At 37.7% G+C, this 19,552-nt stretch overlaps 3 protein-coding genes across 5 annotated transcripts in view; all 3 read right to left on the reverse strand.

Annotated features, from left to right (window-relative positions):
• Positions 1-882: 882 nt before the first annotated feature.
• LOC103378905 (eukaryotic translation initiation factor 5A-1) lies at positions 883-6,078 on the reverse strand. Of its 2 annotated transcripts, XM_025057644.1 has the most exons (6): positions 5,830-5,903; positions 4,996-5,007; positions 4,383-4,555; positions 4,151-4,255; positions 2,660-2,788; positions 883-1,659 (listed from the first exon to the last, which is right to left on the reverse strand). In XM_025057644.1, the coding sequence occupies exons 3-6, from the start codon at positions 4,539-4,541 to the stop codon at positions 1,591-1,593; spliced, it is 462 nt and encodes a 153-aa protein (XP_024913412.1). In that variant the 5' UTR covers positions 4,542-4,555; positions 4,996-5,007; positions 5,830-5,903; the 3' UTR covers positions 883-1,590. The 2 variants fall into 2 exon arrangements, with proteins under 2 accessions (XP_024913412.1, XP_008308492.1); XM_008310270.3 differs by lacking the exon at positions 4,996-5,007 and having other exon boundaries at positions 5,830-6,078.
• Positions 6,079-6,807: 729 nt separating this feature from the next.
• Positions 6,808-13,038, reverse strand: slc2a2 (solute carrier family 2 member 2). 2 transcript variants are annotated; one of them, XM_008310280.3, is made up of 12 exons: positions 12,897-13,038; positions 12,188-12,283; positions 11,379-11,578; positions 11,000-11,124; positions 9,983-10,098; positions 9,722-9,884; positions 9,196-9,302; positions 9,013-9,093; positions 8,400-8,504; positions 8,208-8,309; positions 7,683-7,886; positions 6,808-7,582 (listed from the first exon to the last, which is right to left on the reverse strand). In XM_008310280.3, exons 1-12 carry the CDS (start codon positions 12,909-12,911, stop codon positions 7,376-7,378), a joined length of 1,521 nt encoding a protein of 506 aa, XP_008308502.1. In that variant the 5' UTR covers positions 12,912-13,038; the 3' UTR covers positions 6,808-7,375. The 2 variants fall into 2 exon arrangements, with proteins under 2 accessions (XP_008308502.1, XP_008308506.1); XM_008310284.3 differs by lacking the exons at positions 12,188-12,283; positions 12,897-13,038 and having other exon boundaries at positions 11,315-11,441.
• Positions 13,039-14,127: 1,089 nt separating this feature from the next.
• tnika (TRAF2 and NCK interacting kinase a) overlaps positions 14,128-19,552 on the reverse strand; it is a 75,531-nt gene continuing 70,106 nt past the window's right edge. The window contains 6 exon segments of the mRNA XM_017034099.2: positions 14,128-16,090; positions 17,147-17,286; positions 17,767-17,926; positions 18,288-18,437; positions 18,518-18,618; positions 19,112-19,246. Coding sequence (XP_016889588.1) covers positions 16,007-16,090; positions 17,147-17,286; positions 17,767-17,926; positions 18,288-18,437; positions 18,518-18,618; positions 19,112-19,246 — 770 coding nt within the window. The 3' untranslated portion in view covers positions 14,128-16,006.

Here is a 19,552-nt window from a genome sequence, read left to right on the forward strand (position 1 = left end):
AAAATAAAAAGTGCCAGAAATGCCTTCTGGGGCTCCACGCAAGATCTCCCCCCATGGGGTCAAAATGATCACAAGAACGGTGAGCAAAAATCCCAGAACCACACTGGGGGGACCTAATGAATGACCTGAAGAGAGCTGGTACTACAGAAACAAAGGCTACCATCAGTAACTCTCTACGCCGCCAGGGACGCAAATCCTGCCGTGCCAGATGCATAGGCGGGGCAAACAAAAGATTTAGATAAAGATTTAAAGTGCTTTTAGTCATGTGCACAGTAGGAAAACCAGTGTCCTGTTAAATGAAACTATGGTTTTACTGTCCACATCACTGTGCATTATTATTTCTGTCTTTCCTGGCCGATAGTTGCCCCTTAAAATAAAGCAACTGGTATAACTGGCAACTTTTAAACTGGTATATAAGAAGTTGCACAAACATAAAGTGGTTAAGGAAGCCAGCTTTGGTCCAGAAGGTTTCAGGTTCAAGTCCACCAGCTGCCAAGGTACCACTAAGGTGCTCTGAGCATGGCAAATATATATAAACCCATTTACATTTACAATATATATGTGTGTGTGCATATATGTATATGTGCATGTATAGTAATTTTTAAAAATGTTTTTTCTCATTTACAACTTTTTCTCTTAGTTCCATTACAACATTATCCTTTTATTATTCTCTATGTGGTCCTAATATTCCATCATAAAAAATGATGGAAGAATTGGACTCAAACATGAAATCTTGCAGTCCCAAACCCACTTCCTTAACCACCAAGCCACTATATAGATACAGTATATATGTACATACGTAAGTCAAATTTTATGAAAATGAAGTTGCACGTTTATAGGGTTTATGACTTCAAAGTAAAACAGCAACTTGAAGTGAAAATATAAAGCACAAACAGGTGTTCCCCTCATTTTTATTATTTTGTTTAACACAAATCTACTAATCATACCTCATCCTTACTACTGAAATCATTAAAAGTAACTTTTTTCTAAAATGCACACAGCACAGACATCAGTACCATTCCTTGGTCTGTAACTGGCATTGGCCACAATTAAAACAAAAAACAATAATAATAAAAAAAACATAAAGCAAAAGTTCAACACACTTGAGATTATCCACCTCCTTCCTCCCCCTTGTGAAAATGCGTATCTACAGATGTCAACAGCAAAAGACATGAGATGTCAGTGAGGTTCTGGTCAGAGCTTGAGTCAATGTCACTTAAAATATTAATTATTTTAATACAGAGAACCACAAGCAGCATTTTAACCTAATGTATGACTTGTTAAAACTTTTTAACTTTTTTTTAGTTCTTCTCGTTTAAAAGCAGACGGCTGCACCAGCTAAGGTTCCTTGATGTCATTTCATTACTCTGCCAAGAAGCTGCTTAAGCTCTGTCAAATAAAGCGCACTCAAAAAATATTGGGTGGCCAAGGAATACCGAAGCTGAAGAGACACAAAGACAGAATACATTTTGCCATTGTTCACAAATTATGGAAATTGATGATGATTGAAACTTTTTTTTGCCCCAGATTTCACAATGCAGAGAGCTTTGCTGATGGTTACAAACCATGGAGAAAAAGAACATACAAGTTCTAGTCTTTTGTATTTCCATGCCTCCAGCCAGTTACAATTTCATCATTCATAGCCTTTGTTATGGTGACCTGAAAAAGATCAAGCATATGGGTTTTCAGCAATTTTAGAATAGACATGAATAGACTTTTTCTCCTCAAAATTCATTTAGAAGCTTGGAATTATTTCACAGTGCAAACATAATACTGGTCTGTAGCCAATCCCAGAGAACAATTAGCAAAGGTATGTTTCTGTTGTTTTGTAAAAAGATTTATGCCCTTTTTCACTGATGGTTTATAGCAGTGATTCCAAACCATTGTGCTTCAGCACATGGAGTAAGATAACCAGGTGTTCTGTGTGGAAAACTATTCAATTTCATTTAATTTTTCTAAAAAAAAAACCCCATATATAAGTTTATTTACATCAAATAATTTGTCTTTGGCAGAACAGTTAAATTGGCCATAATTACAAAGATAGATGATAAAAACTTAGAGAGGTTCGGAGCTGTTGAAGAATATCTCTGGTAGGGATGTCTGATACCATCTACCCGATATACTGTAGCATACTGTAATTATGTAATAACAGTGAGAGTCACCAGTTTTTTTGTCTGGTAATGAAAACCCAATAATGCAATGCCTATTACAGCCTACTGCTGCATATATCAGTAACGGTTGAGATCCAATTTGCACCTGTATGTAACAGCAGCTAAAGCTCTTCTTGTTTTCTTATATCAATCGCCAAACTGAGGAACCCATTTTTATTTAGTACCTCATTCCAGTCACCAATGACTCCATTTTTAAAGTTGTTCAACTGAGGTGTGAGTACAGTTTGTGGAAAATGTTTCATAATTACTTGTGATGAAAATAAAGAAATTGGGGCTTTAGTAATACACTTGAATTACTCTTTTCTTGATAAAATCTGTGTTATTTTTTGCTAATAATTCATAATTATTATTCTGAAAATTATAAGTTATTTTACAGACTTCTAACAGAAATCTGTAAATGAAAGAATCATTTATCAAATGGATAACTGACAATTCTACTACTAAGTATTTTTTCAGAATAGCAAGCCCTTTCACAAACTCACACTTACCATAATATCATCACACTCTTCATACATTTTCTTAATCTCTTTTCCAATGTTATCGTCGGGTAACCTCTGAGAAAACAATTCTCCATTGTCATCCATAAGGTCTGCGTAATCACCATCAATGAGAACAAGCTGAAAAAAGATGGATAATCATAATACATGTATCATGTAATGAGTTTACTTCAGAGATAAAAACAGACAAGAAATCTTTTCAACATGTAATGAGTTTACTTCAGGGATAAAAACAGACAAGAAATCTTTTCAACTAAAAAGACAGCCATTAACAATATTAAAGCAATAGTATATTTAATTTAAGGGAGAGCAAAGCTTTACCGGAAAATTCTTCCCACGCACTTCCTTTGATGTTATTCTGGAGAACATTCTGGCCAATGTTTTTGTTTTTGACTGTTGCAACAATAATACACACATTCTCCACCTGAGACACAGTGTGTACATGTGTTTGTTTGTCAGAATCGCTCTCTATTGCACCACTCTACTACTCTTCAGCTTCCTTGCCTTTGGGGTAATGTGAGTCAGTGGGTGACAGGGATGGGGGGTAAATAGCACAGAGTAACTGGCCCTTGTGTGATTGTGCCCTAAAATCAATTTATCAAAAACAAGATCTCTTTGACCAGGGGTCTTAAACTCAAATTCACAGTGGGCCAAAATTAAAAACTGGGACAAAGTCGTGGGAAAAACTCAATATTTATTGAAAAATTGACTGAAAATGTGAATGTTTTCCCTTCTCTCCAGATATGTAATGTTGAATTTTTTCATGTGGAAACAAACTTTAATTTTGCGTAAACATCAAATCTGGAACAACAAAAGCTTAACATTATAAACACCTGAGAAATTAAATTTGAAATCACTGGTATTCATTTCTTATGGCTCTCTCTATCTGTAGCCTTCTGAGTTCCTTATTAATGTAAATATTTTTACAGAATAACAAAAGAACAACCAAAAATGTAGGTGCTATAATGTGATACCTTGCTAATACTATCAAACCCGCCAGTTTAAATTGGCTATATAATGTAGGGCAAGCTCTAATACACATTTGATGTGATCTCACAGGCTAAATATAATTTCACCAGTGGCCAGACTTGGCCTGCGGGCCTGAGTTTGACACCCGGGCCTTAGACCATCAGGAAAATATTCAGTGAAATGACAGGACAAAACATTTTTGATAACATCTATGGTAAAACTGACCTACTGTTATTGACGGAACCTTCAGTTCTGCTCGCCACTAAAAAATACCCTAAAAAAGAATGTTTGGCCTCGTGGATATTGCCCAGAAAACATGATCTGAAGCAGACCAGCAGGCCCACCTTTAAATGGGCCAAAAAGAAGGTATTAGACCAGCTAAGTCATTGTCTAGTCTAGGCCACTCATGTGCAAAAAAGTGTGTCTGACCCCAATTGTTTTTCTTTTAAAATTATTTAAAACAAAGAAAACCAGAATGTCTTTGGAAAACAAGAATTGTCATTACACACTTACTTGGTAGTCATCTTTTTTAACATTAGGGACTTCCATATTGTGGGTGGATGGGCAGATATCATCAATCTTCTTCCCAGTAAAGATGTTAATGCCAACCAGGTGGACCTGAAAGAACAGCAAAATGAATCACATTAAGACCAGAGCTTATTACAGAATCATGAGGTGCTCTAGGAAAAACCTGGATAAACTGCCATAAACTCCGCATTTTTATGGCTACACAACTTCCATTTACCTTGGCATGGCCATGCTTGCCAGTCTTTGACGTAGTCATTTCAACAATTTTACAAGGATGTCCTTTCAGTAGGACATAACCATTCTTTCTGAGTGCAGAGCACTGTATTGGATATGAAAGAGAAGCCCCAGCGTCTCCCTTGGTAAATTCAAATTCCATCTTAAGTCAAAGATCTGTGAACCAAAGCATCAGCACAGCATTAAAACATTTTTCAACCTCAATGTTCATACAGGAATGTAAAAATTCAAAGAATACATTTGCAATTTGCTGTTGGCTAATCATTTAAGCAAGGCTTCAAACAAGAGAATATTGTCCATTATTCAGAATTTTAAGATGATAATTTTCCAAATTTCATGACCCAAAACTGTAAAATGCCAAAGCATTAGTTTTGATGAGAAACAAAAGATCTATAAATTCATAGCAGAATCAAAATTCAAGTACCAATCTTAACGTGACATCATTTTTACTCTATGGATCTTGAAGTAGTCTGTGACCTTTGGCTGCACAATTTGACAGGAAAATTACTTGGAGGAAAAGCCTGATTTTACCAAAATCAATTGTTATAAAAGCTACAATTTCAAATATAGCTGACTCACAAAAATGGGTGCCTTACCTGTGTAAAGATCTGAATGTGGATTTGAAATTAGAAAAATGTATTGTGAAATCAACAGGTAGAGTATCAAATGTAGTCATTGATTAATTGAGTCAGTCAAATTCCAAAATTACCTATTGTGCCACATTTCATAACATCATTGATTGACAGGAATGTGAATAGTTTAAGACTTGAAGCTAAAGTGCGTTTAATACACCTGTTTGTGTGTTTAGTTACACATCAGTTTTACCTAGATGTTTAAAAAACAGTGTTACTTTTTGATGTTGTTTGGCGGTACAGTCATTTGTAGTTTGCCTTGTAGTTTACCTTCAAACGCTAAGAGTTGCTAAGAGTTGCTAAGAGTTGCTAACAGTCAACTTTTCTTCAGTATCCTGGAGGAGTTACGCACGTCAATTAGGTTTGTTTTTTTAAATCTGCGTTAATGCATTAAAAATGTCTATACTTAATATATATTAGTTATCTATTGGTGTTAAGAGTGGGGATTTCGGTTGAACGCCAGCAGATAAATGACGTTGTGACGTGGCACTATGAACCAGCACCTCGTGGTGGTTCTTCAGTCATCGTTAACAAGCGCTTTAACGATGAACAGCGATGCTAACGGTGGCTATCGCTACCCCGTGCTAATACTCGCTAAAGTAATATCGTGTTATTTATTAACTACATAGATGACACAAGTCCCTCCCAGAATTACAAATAAGCCGATACGACTGTGTGTGTGGATAACAAGGAGCTCCTAATCACTAGCGAGTTTTTAAGTTGTTGTTTTTTTGTTTTTTTTTCATTTTGCATAAACATCAAATCTGGAACAACAAAAGCTTAACATTATTAGCTTACCTTAAAGTCCCACTGACGATCGAAAAAGAGAACGTACCACCCTTCTGTCAAGCTTTTGTATGACGGGAGGACTAGAGGGCAGGTACGTGGTCCAGTGACAGAGGTGTGGGGGATGGAAACCTGTTGGAATGTTGACGCTCAATGCAGGTACAAAAAACACCTGAGGGCTAACTGCTCACCCTGTAAAACGACAGCCTGTCATTATGCTTCATCCTGACAAACTGCGTTCTAACAAACACTGCTTTTGAAAAGTCTATTTAAAGGGACAAGATATTCAGTTTTGAAAGCATTTCTAAAACACTGCGCAATTTCCTGCAATTTTTAAGTCAGACAATACTAACGCAAGTCAGGGCTTTAAATATTACCACACTGTACGATGTGATTAAAATCAGCAACAGCACTAAAAAGGCCAAACCAATACATTATGTTTTATGCGTGTGATGAGTTTTCCAAATGCACTAAATGTTTAATGTAAAACAAAAAAGGCAATAGGTTTTATGCGTGTGATGAGTTTTCCAAAGTCGCAACATTTTTAAAAGTGTGAAGATCACACAATTGTACAGAGACATGGACCATTTATCCATAAAGTTCTTTAAATCAAGATTCTCTCCCCAGACAATACCATTTGACAACATCTTATGCAGTTACTTACCGTGGACACTTGAGGACAGTGTAGTGATCAAACTGGTGCTGTTTGGTTGTTGAGTATATTTACTGTGCTTACAAAAAGGACAGTATGATAGGTGGGTACAAAGGCAAAAAGTCACAGTCAACTGTTTCCGGGCAACTTATGGAAATTCTTTTAGAAATCAGTCCGCATTACAGGCCCTGCAATCTTTCATTAAGGAAAAAACAGGGTTTTTTTCAGAGTGATTTCTAGAAAAAGGTTTTCCCAGACTTTTGGAGAACATCCAGGACAGACCCTCCTCGAGGTAAACAAAGCTATTTTCTTACTGTTTAATTTCTTTTAGGTTCGAATTTTTTTTTTTTTTACAAAAATATTGTAAATTTAAAACAAATTATTTACCGTCACTCACGAAATTGGAATGCAAAAAACATCTGCGATGTGCTGAGGGAGCAAAATGAGAACCACGATATAGAGAGGGACCACGGTAATTTTATGAATGTAGTAGACAGATAGTAAAGTGTGCAAATATATTTTGTTTATGTTTACTTGTATATACGTAGTTGTCAACCAGTGTTATTTTGTTAAATATTTAATGAATTCAGATAATTAAAAAAAGTCTCAAAACAACACGAGTATTATTTAGTTTTAAATCTTTAAAGAAAATCTAGTCATTAAAGAGTAATAACTGCACAGTCAATATCTTGAAATCTCTGGACCTTAATCTAAAGTTCACAAGATGGTAAAATCATACTGCATTCCACGACAGTGTTGTCAGTCCGAGACAAGAATGATTTTCTGTGTTAGTAAACAACTCGAATCATCATAATACTGTACTGTAAAAACACAAATGAAGTATTCACAGTGCATATCCTTCCACACACATACAAATGGAATGGACACACACTCACGTCGGTTATTTTAGGCATCTGTGGATGTTTTGAGTTGCTGCAGTTCCTTAACGTCTGTAGAGGTTTGGGACACCTTCCCTTTCCGACCCTTCTGGAAACCTGCAGCAATTTCCTTAAAGGTTTTTCCCTTGGTCTCAGGAACACGTAGATATGTGAAAATTGTAAAACCCAGGAGCAGCACTGCGAAGACTATGAACACGTAACAACCCAGCCAGGCCTAGAAAAAGTTAGGAAGAGTTTTAAAAAAAAAAAAATTATGAAAATGTCTTAACTGAAATCAAAACTAATTTTTAATGGAGGTTGACATCCAAGCCTACCTGTATGTAGGGGAAGGTTATGCCTATAATGAAGTTGCTGGTCCAGTTGCAGCAACCAGCGAGAGCAATGGCAGCAGGACGAGGTCCCTGGCTGAACAGTTCTGCCACTATGAACCATGGAATGGGACCAGGACCAATTTCAAAGAAGCTCACGAAGAGAAAGATGGCGGTCATGCTAACGTAGCTCATCCAGGAAAACTGATCCTGCAGAGGAAGACACAGCCATCAATGCTGTGTTCGTTTCTGTAGGGTTTTTCTTGGTTTGTTTAAATCAGAAAATGTTCTCAATGTTTAACATTATTTAGTGTCGAATATAATAAAAAAAAATCATTTCCAGACACAAGCTTTAGTTTTACCAGATCAAAAAGGCACAAGACAATTTACCAGTATCTTAACTGTCCAACCCAGTCTGCTAATTAAATCATCCAATTAAATTTAACATTTAATGATAAATAACACAAGATGCTAAGTGTTGTCAGCCGAACATTTGTGAGCAGAAAGCAGATCTGATCTGGTGGAACAAACCTGGAGGGAGAGGCCGGCTGTCATTACAACAGTGCAGCAGCACATTCCTGCAAGACCAACCAGAGTCAGCGTTCGTCTCCCAGCTTTGTCCACCAGTGCAACCTGTGTGTGAATAACAGCATAATGGTATAGAATAAATTAAATAAATAATAACAATTTTAAAAAATCCTTTTTATTTGTTGAGAAACTCACAGACACCATAGTGAAGACTGTGTTGATGACTCCAACTCCTATAGTGGCATAGACCGGTTGACTGACACCAGCCTGAGCAAAGATGGCTGTAGAGTAATAAAAGATCTAGAAACAAAAAGTTAAACTTGTCAGTCATGTGTCAATAATTCACGGGGGGTGTATTGGTATAACCAGAATGTAATCAAGTCATTATGTAACGTCAAGTCAAGTCATGGTGTACAGTATGACCTGTCAAAACACATGGTATGTCAAGTCAAGTCGCAGGTTACATCAAGTCAGGGATTATGTCAAGTCACGTCAAGGATGATGTCAATTAAGGATTATGACATGACAAGTCAAGTCAAGAATTATATCAAGTCACAGGTCACACAGAGTGAAGGGTTATGTAAAGTCAAGTCAGGATTTTGTCAGATCACAGGTTACATCAAGTCAAGGATTATGTCAAGTCACGTCAAAGGTTATGTCAAGTCAAGGATTATATCAGGTCACAGGTCACGTCAAATCAGGATTATGTCAGGTCACAGGTCATTTTCCTTTAAAAAAATGAATTGAATTTCTCTATATGTATGACCAAAAGCTGCCTTTTGTCATTTCTGCAGCAGTGGCTACTCACTGCATTGATGCCAGACAACTGCTGAGAGAGATGCATCATGAGAGCAACAAACAGCTGCTGTCTGTAGACAGTGGAACGGATCTGTGAAGGAACACAGAGTCCCTTTATTTCATTTGGACAATCGGTTCGTTTTTGCCAGTTATCTTGGGAATGAAAGGTTTACAACTCCAAACAGAGACCCACCAAAGACAGAATAAAAACCCTGGGCTCCCTGTCCGCCTCCTCTTTTTCCCTGCGCATTTCCTCCAGGTCTGAAGTAGTGTCATAGGGCCCTCTGAGACGATGCAGAGCTGTGACATTGATTAATACAGGGATCATGTAAAAAATATTTTTGTTAAAGCTTGGCAATTTTTACAATGACATTATGCCAGTTTTTAAATCAACTTTTACCTCCTCTAGATTAGACTATGTGACCTAAAATGCATAACAACAGATGACTCAAACATGTGGAGACGTTCTCTGTGGCGTTCAAACACTTCAGAAGTTTCCTCATTGTACCTTTGTCAATCATCACTTGTCTGTGTACGTTGATCGGGTTTTTCAAGTCTATTAGGAATTTGTATGCAAACTGTGTGACTTATCTTTGTTTTTTTCATGACATCACTAAATTAACATCAAAATGCAGTGACTACATTTGCCTCTTGGGAATTGTATACTCCGAGTCTCAACTATGCTCTCTGGTGTTAAGTGTTATGTGTGAGATTCCTACTTTTCTGAGCTTCTTGCTCCTTGCCCAGTAAAATGTAAAGGTACCGTGGGCTCTCAGGGCACAGAGGCAGCAGAATGGACTGCAGGATGGCTGGAGCTCCAGATAGGCCGAGTAACAAGGGCCACATGTCATCATTTCCAAGCACAAAGTCCAAACCTATCACCTGAACACACATGACTTTTTGAACACATGTTTAGCGTGTCGTCAAAAACAGGCTGCTAACGCGTGCGTGTCTGTGCGTTAGGATCACTGACATCTCACCTGGCTGATCAAGATGCCGATGACAATTGCCAGCTGGTGTAAAGCTCCCAGGGCCCCCCTGTAGGCTTTAGGGGCGATCTCTCCAATGTACATAGGCACGAGTCCAGATGTCAAACCTCAGAAACACAGAACAAGATCAGTCCAACACCAGTCATGGTGCATCATGGGACATGCGATGTCCCGAGCATGTGTCTATTCCAGCAAACTTAACTTTTCAACCACATTTCCTGTCCATTATATGAAGACATTCTTGTCATACATTAACAAGCTTTGTTTTCGGTTCTCAGACTCTTCTCTGACAAAATCATTAAATTACGACGTGACTTGTTTCCATTTCTATTCACATTAATGTACAACTTCTCATAAAATTGTGACAGCTTTATTCCCACAAACATATAACCACTTTTTTTAAACAAGCGCACACTTACGACTTTTTTCTTTCTTACCCATTGTTAAAGATCCGACTTTGTTCTTATAAAGTTATGACTTGTAATCTCGCAGACCCACAGCTCTGTCCTTGTAAACATTCAACTTTTTATTCTGGTAAACATGAATTTTGCTCTAAATATTACAAATGTATTCTCACCTCCTTTACTTTGTTCTACAACTTTGTTCCCAGGATATCACAACTTGCTTCTCATTAACTTTTTTTATTCTTCTCTTTAAAAAACCCCATTATATTTCAACTGTCTAAAACTTAGATGTTTTGCTCATTACAGTGTATCTAATTCTCACTACTTAAAAACACACCGTCCTTATGGACATGGGCCACATCAGTGTTCCTTATTCGATACTAAAAAAAAACCAAACTTTTTAGAAAACGTCAAGAAATAATTCGAATTTGGATGACTGAAAATAATAAAACAATATATATTTATTAAAGAATTAATGAAACAAGGCCGGATGACGAGGGTTCACGGGCCAAAAGTTGCCCACGGGCCGAGAGTTTGGGGCACCTGCTGTGATATATTTCTCACCAGATAGATATTTTGTTAGCAACGTTCAACTGGTCTTTACCACAGTAGAAGCCCATCACAGCTCGGCCTGAGATGACCATGATGTGAGGTTTCCACATCCTGCACAGTCCCATCAGCAGTCCAGCAGCTACGGCCAGAACGTTGACCATTAACATGCCCTTTACCCTGTGTGTAAAGAGTAACAGAAAGGTGACACAGAGTTAGAATAAATGCGCCATATTGACCCACGGTTACACTTTACTCAAGCAACAACAAAAAAAAAAAAAAAAAAAAAAACCCCTTTTTTTTTTTTTTTTTTTTTTTTTTTCCAACAGCCCAGATGCAACAACAACAAAAAAAAAAAAACAAATCCCACTTTGTTTTCTTTTTTCTTTTTGTTTAACCAGACGTCCAGATGCTTTGTTGTTCCCCTTTCTCACCTCCCCTTCAGGTCTCCAACAAATCCTACCAGGAATGATGAGACCATACCGCCGATGGAGAAGATGGCGACAGACAGAGACCAGTACATGACCACAGTCGGATGACGTTCTGCTTCATCTTCTTCTGTGGCATTTCCCCCAGCCACGGAGGATCTTTCTGTCCACAATCCCAGCGTTCGTCCATAATGCTTCTCGATAACCTGTCACAGGATCAGCTTTACAAGTCAGCAGTTGGACACATAAATTACACAGTAATATAGGAACGTTCACAAGGTGATTGTGCAAAAATTATGGGGCAGGGTGGGGTAACCTCCTCCATTTTTTTAAAGATTATGTGGGGCCTAAAGATAAGATGATCAGGCAGCATTACCCCTGCTCCATGGGTCCTAATCAAAATGATGGGGAAATGGAGAAGTCCAACATTGTTCTGCGTACTGTATGCGACAGATAGATAGACAGACGGATAGATAAACCTTGAACAATGACGGTAAATTCACTATTACAAAAAATTAAATTTGATAGGCAATTATGAGCCAAAATTCTAATGTTGTGAAATGATACCCAAATGTTATCCTAGGCTAAATTTCATAGCATAAAGCTAAACGAGGTCAAAAGAATGACTCAACTATCAAAAGCTTACATTGGGTTAAGTCAGAAAGTAAATTAGCTCGTGTATAAAGTACATGTAGTACATAAAGGTTAGACCAGAAACACATTTGAATATGATCCAAAAAACAAGGTAATCCTATCAAAGACACAAGCTAGTGACAAATACTATTCAGAAATAATAATAATAATAAAGAAAATACCTTTTGTGGTGCATTAATAACTCCGATACTGTAGCCGTACTGCAGAGAGCCCAGAGCTGCTGTAAACACAGCGATAGCAAGTGTACCTGTTAGCCGCTGCAGAAGTGACGGACACGCAAAAACAACATGAATGAGTACGTGTATGTACACGTGTTCCTACACACACGCACTAATATATGTACACAAATACTAATGTACGTGTAACAGTACATATGTATACATGTTCTCACACACACAAATATGATCATGTAAATGTGGATTTCTTCACACAGATATATACACATATATATACATATACGTATTTATACGTGTATATATGTATAGATACATATCTTCATGCACATATACACATACAATATATTGGAAAAAATATATATATTGTGCATACATACAGACATTTACAGATACAGCACACACATACAGTCTGTTCACATACATTTACATATAAACCCATACATACACACACGTGTGTATAGATACACAGCATTACAGCATTTTAGCAACAGTGTGACAACAGACTGCACTGTGGTTTGTAATCCAGAAATCTCTAAACACAGTGATCCAAGGTAGAACATAAATGTAGCCGTTGATCCCTGAGAACCTCCAGTGGAAATCAGAGCCAATAAAATAAAGGAAACCCCAACCCTGAGCCTGGATTGTGTGTGTGAGACCATGAGAAAAGGCAGCAGCAGCAGGCGGCTGTTCTTACCTTCCCAGGGTCCATGGTGGTTCCAGAGAGTCCGACAGCTAATGATCAATGAAGCAACACACACGATCACGCTCTGTCCACTCGCTGATCGACCTGCACATGCATGAGCGCACACACACGCAGACTCACACACACCTGTGCACGCAGAACATCCAGTGACATTGATCTTTGATCAAAGCATTGATCTAAGTTGATAGAAACTTCGCAGCAACCATTTCTGTGTTGTGTTTTTTTTCTGCTGACACTGTATAAAAATGCCACAAATTGTACAATTAAAGCACACAGCAAAACAAGAACTGTGTACTTTGACATTAATAATTGCACTGCACATCAGTATCTCCGTTCTGAACATGCAATGCTTAACACACACACACACACACACACACTGTTAATGATACACAGGAACGGACAAAGTCTGAGGGTCGCTGATACAAACGTGTTTGCTTGTATCAGCAAGAAAAAAAAACAAAAAAAAAAACAAAAGAGCACACATGCTCAAAACATCTGCAGAGGAAGTGAATACTGTGGTTTCTTTTATTATTGTCTTACAGCGTCTCTTTTACAAAACAAAATAAAATTCCCCCTAAAACAGGACATTAGTAGACTCTTTCAAAATAAAATAAAATGTTAAATCAGAAATAAAAGAAATAAAAGTACAGTGGTGTCAAAGGAAGAGAGATTTCAGTGTAAATGACTCGTTTTCCCCACAATGGAAGAGAGATTGCACAGAACACACACACACACACACACACACATGCACTCACACACACACACACACACAGTGGTGCTTTTGTTTGCCTGTTCCCTACCTTCACCTCAAACAGTGATAATAGTGCCAAACTCACAGCTGTGGCAGAAGAAAACACTGTTTTTAAAACACATTTCAATACATGTTTCCAGTCGTTGGCGTTTTAAAGACTTGAACAGACACGGACAGTGGACCTTCCAAGTCTATCTCCAGTTCTCCAGCCTTTAATCTCTTCTCAAAAAGTTGTATTTTCATCCACACCTTGGTTTGTTATTGTCCAATCAGCTTGTTGATGGAAGAAAATAAAAACGACAGACTTAACAGACATGGGTCTTAAACAGATGATTAGCACTTTAAACGATTCTTCCCAGAACTGACGAAATCACCCTCAGTTCAGCTATTTTTGAGAAATGGTCGACTCACGACTCACTCTCACTGCGGATTAAAGAATTGCCCCATCAGAGTCTTCACATTTTTCACCAACACAGTGAATTTGAAGAAACTGTACGAACAGAGGTGGAAAATAGAGCCCCAGGTCAACAACACCGTGTCAAAGTGGTCTTTTGTGATAAACAAAAAATTAAGCAACACTTCTGCAATCCTTCAGTGAATCGTGAGGGAAGCTCTGTGATGGTCTGGGGCTGCATTTCAGCCAGTAGATTCAGGAACCCTGGTGACAATGATAATGAACATTGAGATCTGTTGGAATACTCCTGGACGAGGAGCAGGTCAAAAGATCACGGAATTTAAAGGAACAGTTTTGTCCTGTTCCTGGGGCCAGTCACAGGTGTCTAAAGACCTCAGGTATCTCAAAGCATCAGTGCGCACATTTACATCAGTTGTCGAAAGATTAAAAACTTTTGGTTCAATTTGGGACTGGAGAAAAATTTGAGACAACCAGGAGGTGTTCAGCTATCATTGTCTCAAATCTGATTCATCAACTGGTAACGGTAGATTAATCACGATTAATCGGGACTAATATTGATTTTGATGTGATATATCATGACTAATCCAGATAAATCACCAAACTCCTTTTTTCTGTATAATGTTGGAACAGAAAGGCCAATAACAGCAGGTGGAGCTATTGGTTTCACACCTGTTCTTATTTCTGACTAATCCAAATGATGGAATTAGAAATGTGGAAAAATGTCAAAACAAAATTACGCAAACGTGAAACTCAGAGTTCGGCTTCATAGCGTTAGTGGATTTGAGTCGTTACAGTGAGCGTGGACTGGCAGGACGTGAGAAGAGTTGTTTTTAAAACTACAGTCAGGTCAATGGTCCTCAACAAGGTCGATCTGCGTACAGCCTCCTCACAATCCATTCGACATTTCTGTCTGTCAGTTTGTGGAGGGGGTTTGACTAAAGCCTGGCCTCTGACCTAAAGTTGAAGGTTCCCCAACACCATAGAACTGTTGGATAAACAGTACGTTGCTCGTCATTCTGCCCATGTTTTTTAAATGCATTCATATTTTGGTCTGATTAATCACCAATTAATCTAAATTAAACACCATTTATCTGCCTGTCTGTTTTTTAACCTCTCTGTCCTTTTGTTTAATTTAGTAACACACACACACAAACACACAATCACAAACATACCGACCTCAGAGACAAACAAACGTTTGCTGTATAGTTCGAGTTTTAAGAAAGAAAAAGAGTGATTTTCAAGTGTCAGACGGTGCAGAGAGAAGGAGAGTCCAGTGAACGAACCGCAGCGTTCATTCAGGGAAGTTACAGTAAATGTGATGCAGCACCTTCAGAGAGTGGCAGAGGAGGAGCACGGCGACGGACAGCGAAGCAGGGGAAATGATTCAAATGTTTATACATCATCGTCGGCATCGCTGTGACGTTGATGTGGCTGAGAAAACACGACTCATTTAAGACTAACGTGGAGCTGGAGGAGGAGCGGCAGAAAAATCAATCACAGTGTCTCTGCTAACACCGCTGACATCACCACCCAGAGCTGACCTATCAGCTCACTGAAAAGATTCGTGTTGCAGGAATACAGACGAGACTGGCGTCAAAAGACTGGAGTAGGTGCAAGAAAAGAGAAAAAAAAGTGTCATTTTCTTTCTTTTTTTTACATTTTTTTCAAACGCACCAGTCAACTTGCAGCAAGAGGAGACAAGACATACAGACAAAGACACAGATACGTATTGGGACAGTCAGTGGCACTAGTATCAGTCAGTTGTGTAACGATGGCTTCAGTACAAACCAACAGTTTCTACTGAGATCTTTGTTGGTTTTCTCAATGATTATCGCTTTTTTTAAACGCCTCTACTTCTTCTTTTTTTTCTATTTTTTTAAAGTCTCTCATCAGGCGGTCGAAGGTCACTGTGAGTCACTGAGGCAGAAGGTTTCATCACCAGTTCATCATAGAGTTTCTGTTGAGGGTCATGAAGAAAACCTGGCTGCTGCCTCCGGAACGCACCGACGCAAAGAAGACCTGCAGGAGGAGCAGACGGAGACAATGCCCTTAAACAACAGGTGGACAAACCCCTGGCTCAGGGGCCACAAATGTGATTTGGCACTTTAGACCAGATCAAAAGAGAGAAAAAGTAGACAAAATAGCACTGTAGATAAATTAGATTAAAACAGCAAAAGTACAGAAACTAGGAGGAAATAAGCTAAATTTTGCACAAAAAAAATATGTGAAATGATAAACCGTGCAGTTGAAAAAATATTTTATGTCCATCCATCCATTTTCATCCGCTGCAGTTGAAAAAATATTTTATGTCTTAGCTTAAAAAATACACTTCAGCACATAGCCATTTAAAAACAAAAATAAATCCCCCCGCACCTCCAAACGATAAATAAGGGAACCACAGCTAGCTGAATGTTAGCTAATAATATTAATAAAGTCACTTATCACATTCATAAAAGTTCTTTTAAAAAAGCCTAACAAAAGGTAAGTAAATAGCTATGCAAAATGACAATCTAAAATATTGATTTAAAAAAAAAAGTTTTCCCCAAAATAGTCAGAAAATAGCAAGAGAGAAGAAAACCATAAGGACACTGGGGCAACCGTTGGTAAAAATCATAGCAAATGCCAGTAAAAGTTAAAATTAATAAAACTGAAAGCTAAAAGCTATATTTTTTTGTGTCTTTTTTTTATGTCTTATGTAGAAAAGGCTATAAACTTTATGTGAAAGAGTAGCCACATTCTCGCAAAATATACATAAAAGTTGTAAAGTGTAAATGTTTATACTGCTTAAAGTTTGTCATAAACAACAAAAGCTAGCTAAGAAGTTGCTGTGGATAAGCTAAACATGCCAAAAATGTAACAAAAAGAGTTATAAAGTATCTATAAGTATCAAGTCATGTAAAAGTTTGCTCAAATGAATACACATTGACTAAAAGTAGCACAATGGCAGCTAATACTACCCATAATCATAAAATAGCTAATGGTTAGCCAAACTCATGTTGGAAAAGGGTGAAATGTGACCATGATTTCTGAAGGATCACACACACAGACACACACACACAGATAATGTTATTTTACCTTATCGTTGCGCTCACAGAGGAACTTCAGTCTTTGTGCTCTCTTGTGCATAAATACTCCGTCCAAATGACCCGTCTCCACTGATCGGATCTCTATGGCTTTCTCACCCCAGCCCATAATTTGGTTGGAATGGATGTAGGCTGCAGAAATAGACCGCATTAATGTATCAATGTCTGATGCTTCAGTGATAAAGTTACACGGCCAGGTTTTGTAAATGGGCCCAGCAAGAGTGCCAATATGGGTTTACACACGCACACACACACACATATATATACACATACACATATACACACACTTATATAGAGTATATATATATGCATAAACATATATATACATATATATGTGTGTGTGTATACAGTATTCATATAAAAAAAATCCTATAAAAAGTAGATAATAAAAAAGTAAGGTAATGACTAAGCAATATAATAGATATATAATATCATATATATAATATAATATATAATAAATATATACTACATTATATATTATAACATACATTATATATTGATTATTCATTGCCTTACTTCTTTTTTATGATTTTTTTTCACATGAAGTAAGATTTTTAAGTATTCTTTAGAAACACTTCCTACAAATAAATAAATACACAAGGTCAGACGTACCAACAGAGGTCGGCATTTCTCCCCACTGCAACACGACATCCTTGGTGATGCGGCCGTAGGTGTTGACGTAGACGCCCTCATCCTCGTAGCACAGCAGCATTTCCATCCCGTCCGTCTTGGGCAGCACCACGATGGCGTGAGGCGTCACCTGGCTCTGGATCTGGTGAAGATTTGGAAACAGACACGAGGCTTAGGGAAACAGATCTGTGCTTCAACATGCCTGTCCTACAGTAGCCTGTAACTGGCTTCAGCAGCCAAACACAGAACTACTGTGTGTTTTTGTAAAGGTGGAAATTCAAATAATGAAATTCAGGAAATTCAGATAATGTACATTTTTTTATCCATTTTTTGATTTTCATCTTCTTGTTTCTGCAAAATATATTTTGCTAAATTTTACTTATTTGGTAGTCAAATTTTATTATGCTGAGAATATTGTTTAGTTTTTTTAAATTATTTTTTTGGTCTTTTTTTTTTTTAACTAGCCGTAAACAAGAAATGTATACCTTGACATGTTGACTTACATGTGAGGGAATATAGATGTCATAGGGGTTTCCTGAGTCCACGTCAATGACATGAAACCCCACACTGGAGCCGTAGATGACCTTTAACCTTTGTCCTTCCTCCACCGTCAGGTCAACCAGCTGAGGTCGATGCTGCAGTTCAGTGAATGACTGTGGAGCAGCAGACGGAGGATGTCAGCAGCAGTGAGGGGTCTGCCCCACATTTAAAACCATGTGACCATGAACTGTACCTTGAAGGCCATGAACTTGTGGTAGGGTTTGGGAGCCCAGGCGTAGATTTCCACAGAGTTCTTCAGAGCGATCACCAGGAATTTGATCCTTTCGTATTTAACTGCAACAACACGCTAACGTTTAGGTTCTCTCTCTCTCTCTCTCTCTATGTATCTATTTATATATATATATAAATATATATATATATACATATATACACATATAATAATAATAATAATAATAATAATATATATTTATACATATATATGTATATTTACATATATACACAAATATATGTTTTATATAAATCATGTAATTTTTGTCACACAGATGTACAAACAGACACAATGCACAACTGCAATGCATGCAATCCCATTGTGATTGGTAATAATTTCAATTTAACGTAATCCAGTGAGAGAGCTACAACAACGTCAACAGCAACAAGAGCAACAACATAACTTTGGTTTAATGCGCACGTCTCTTTTATTATAAAACACATACTGCGACTGTTTCTGCTTCTTTTATCACATAATAAACACAAAAGTCATAGAAAACATCGAACCAGTTTAAAGCTTCAGCATTTCAAAAACGTTCTGTGTTTAGATGATACTGACCCACTTTATAATGCACGCAGCCCTCCAGGTCGCCCACTGTGATCCAGCCCTGCTTCTTCTCCACCTCAGGGTCGTTGTGTAGTATTCTGTTCCTCAGCCATGACAGGTAGTACACACGTAACTTGTTCTTTTTTCCTGGGAGACCAGAGACACCGAAAGTCAAAAAACCATACACGGTAAAACAACACTGAGCGAATACAAATGTTTAAAAAAGGCCAATGGAATAAGACGTTTTCAGGAGGGAGTTTGTAATCAATGGGTAAAAAACTGAGATTTTCACTCTTTTTGTAAAAATGTTTTATTTTGTTTAATTTCATGATGTACGTTTTCTTTATTCTTATGCCAGTGAATTTTACATACAGCTGATCACCACACAGTAAATACTGATGATTCATCATTTTTCTACAGTGGCCACCAGGCCATGCTGCAAGAGAGAAACAG

The sequence above is a fragment of the Cynoglossus semilaevis genome, chromosome 1 (genome assembly GCF_000523025.1).
Source record: "Cynoglossus semilaevis isolate Cse_v1.0 chromosome 1, Cse_v1.0, whole genome shotgun sequence".
Taxonomy (NCBI): Eukaryota; Metazoa; Chordata; class Actinopteri; order Pleuronectiformes; family Cynoglossidae; genus Cynoglossus; species Cynoglossus semilaevis.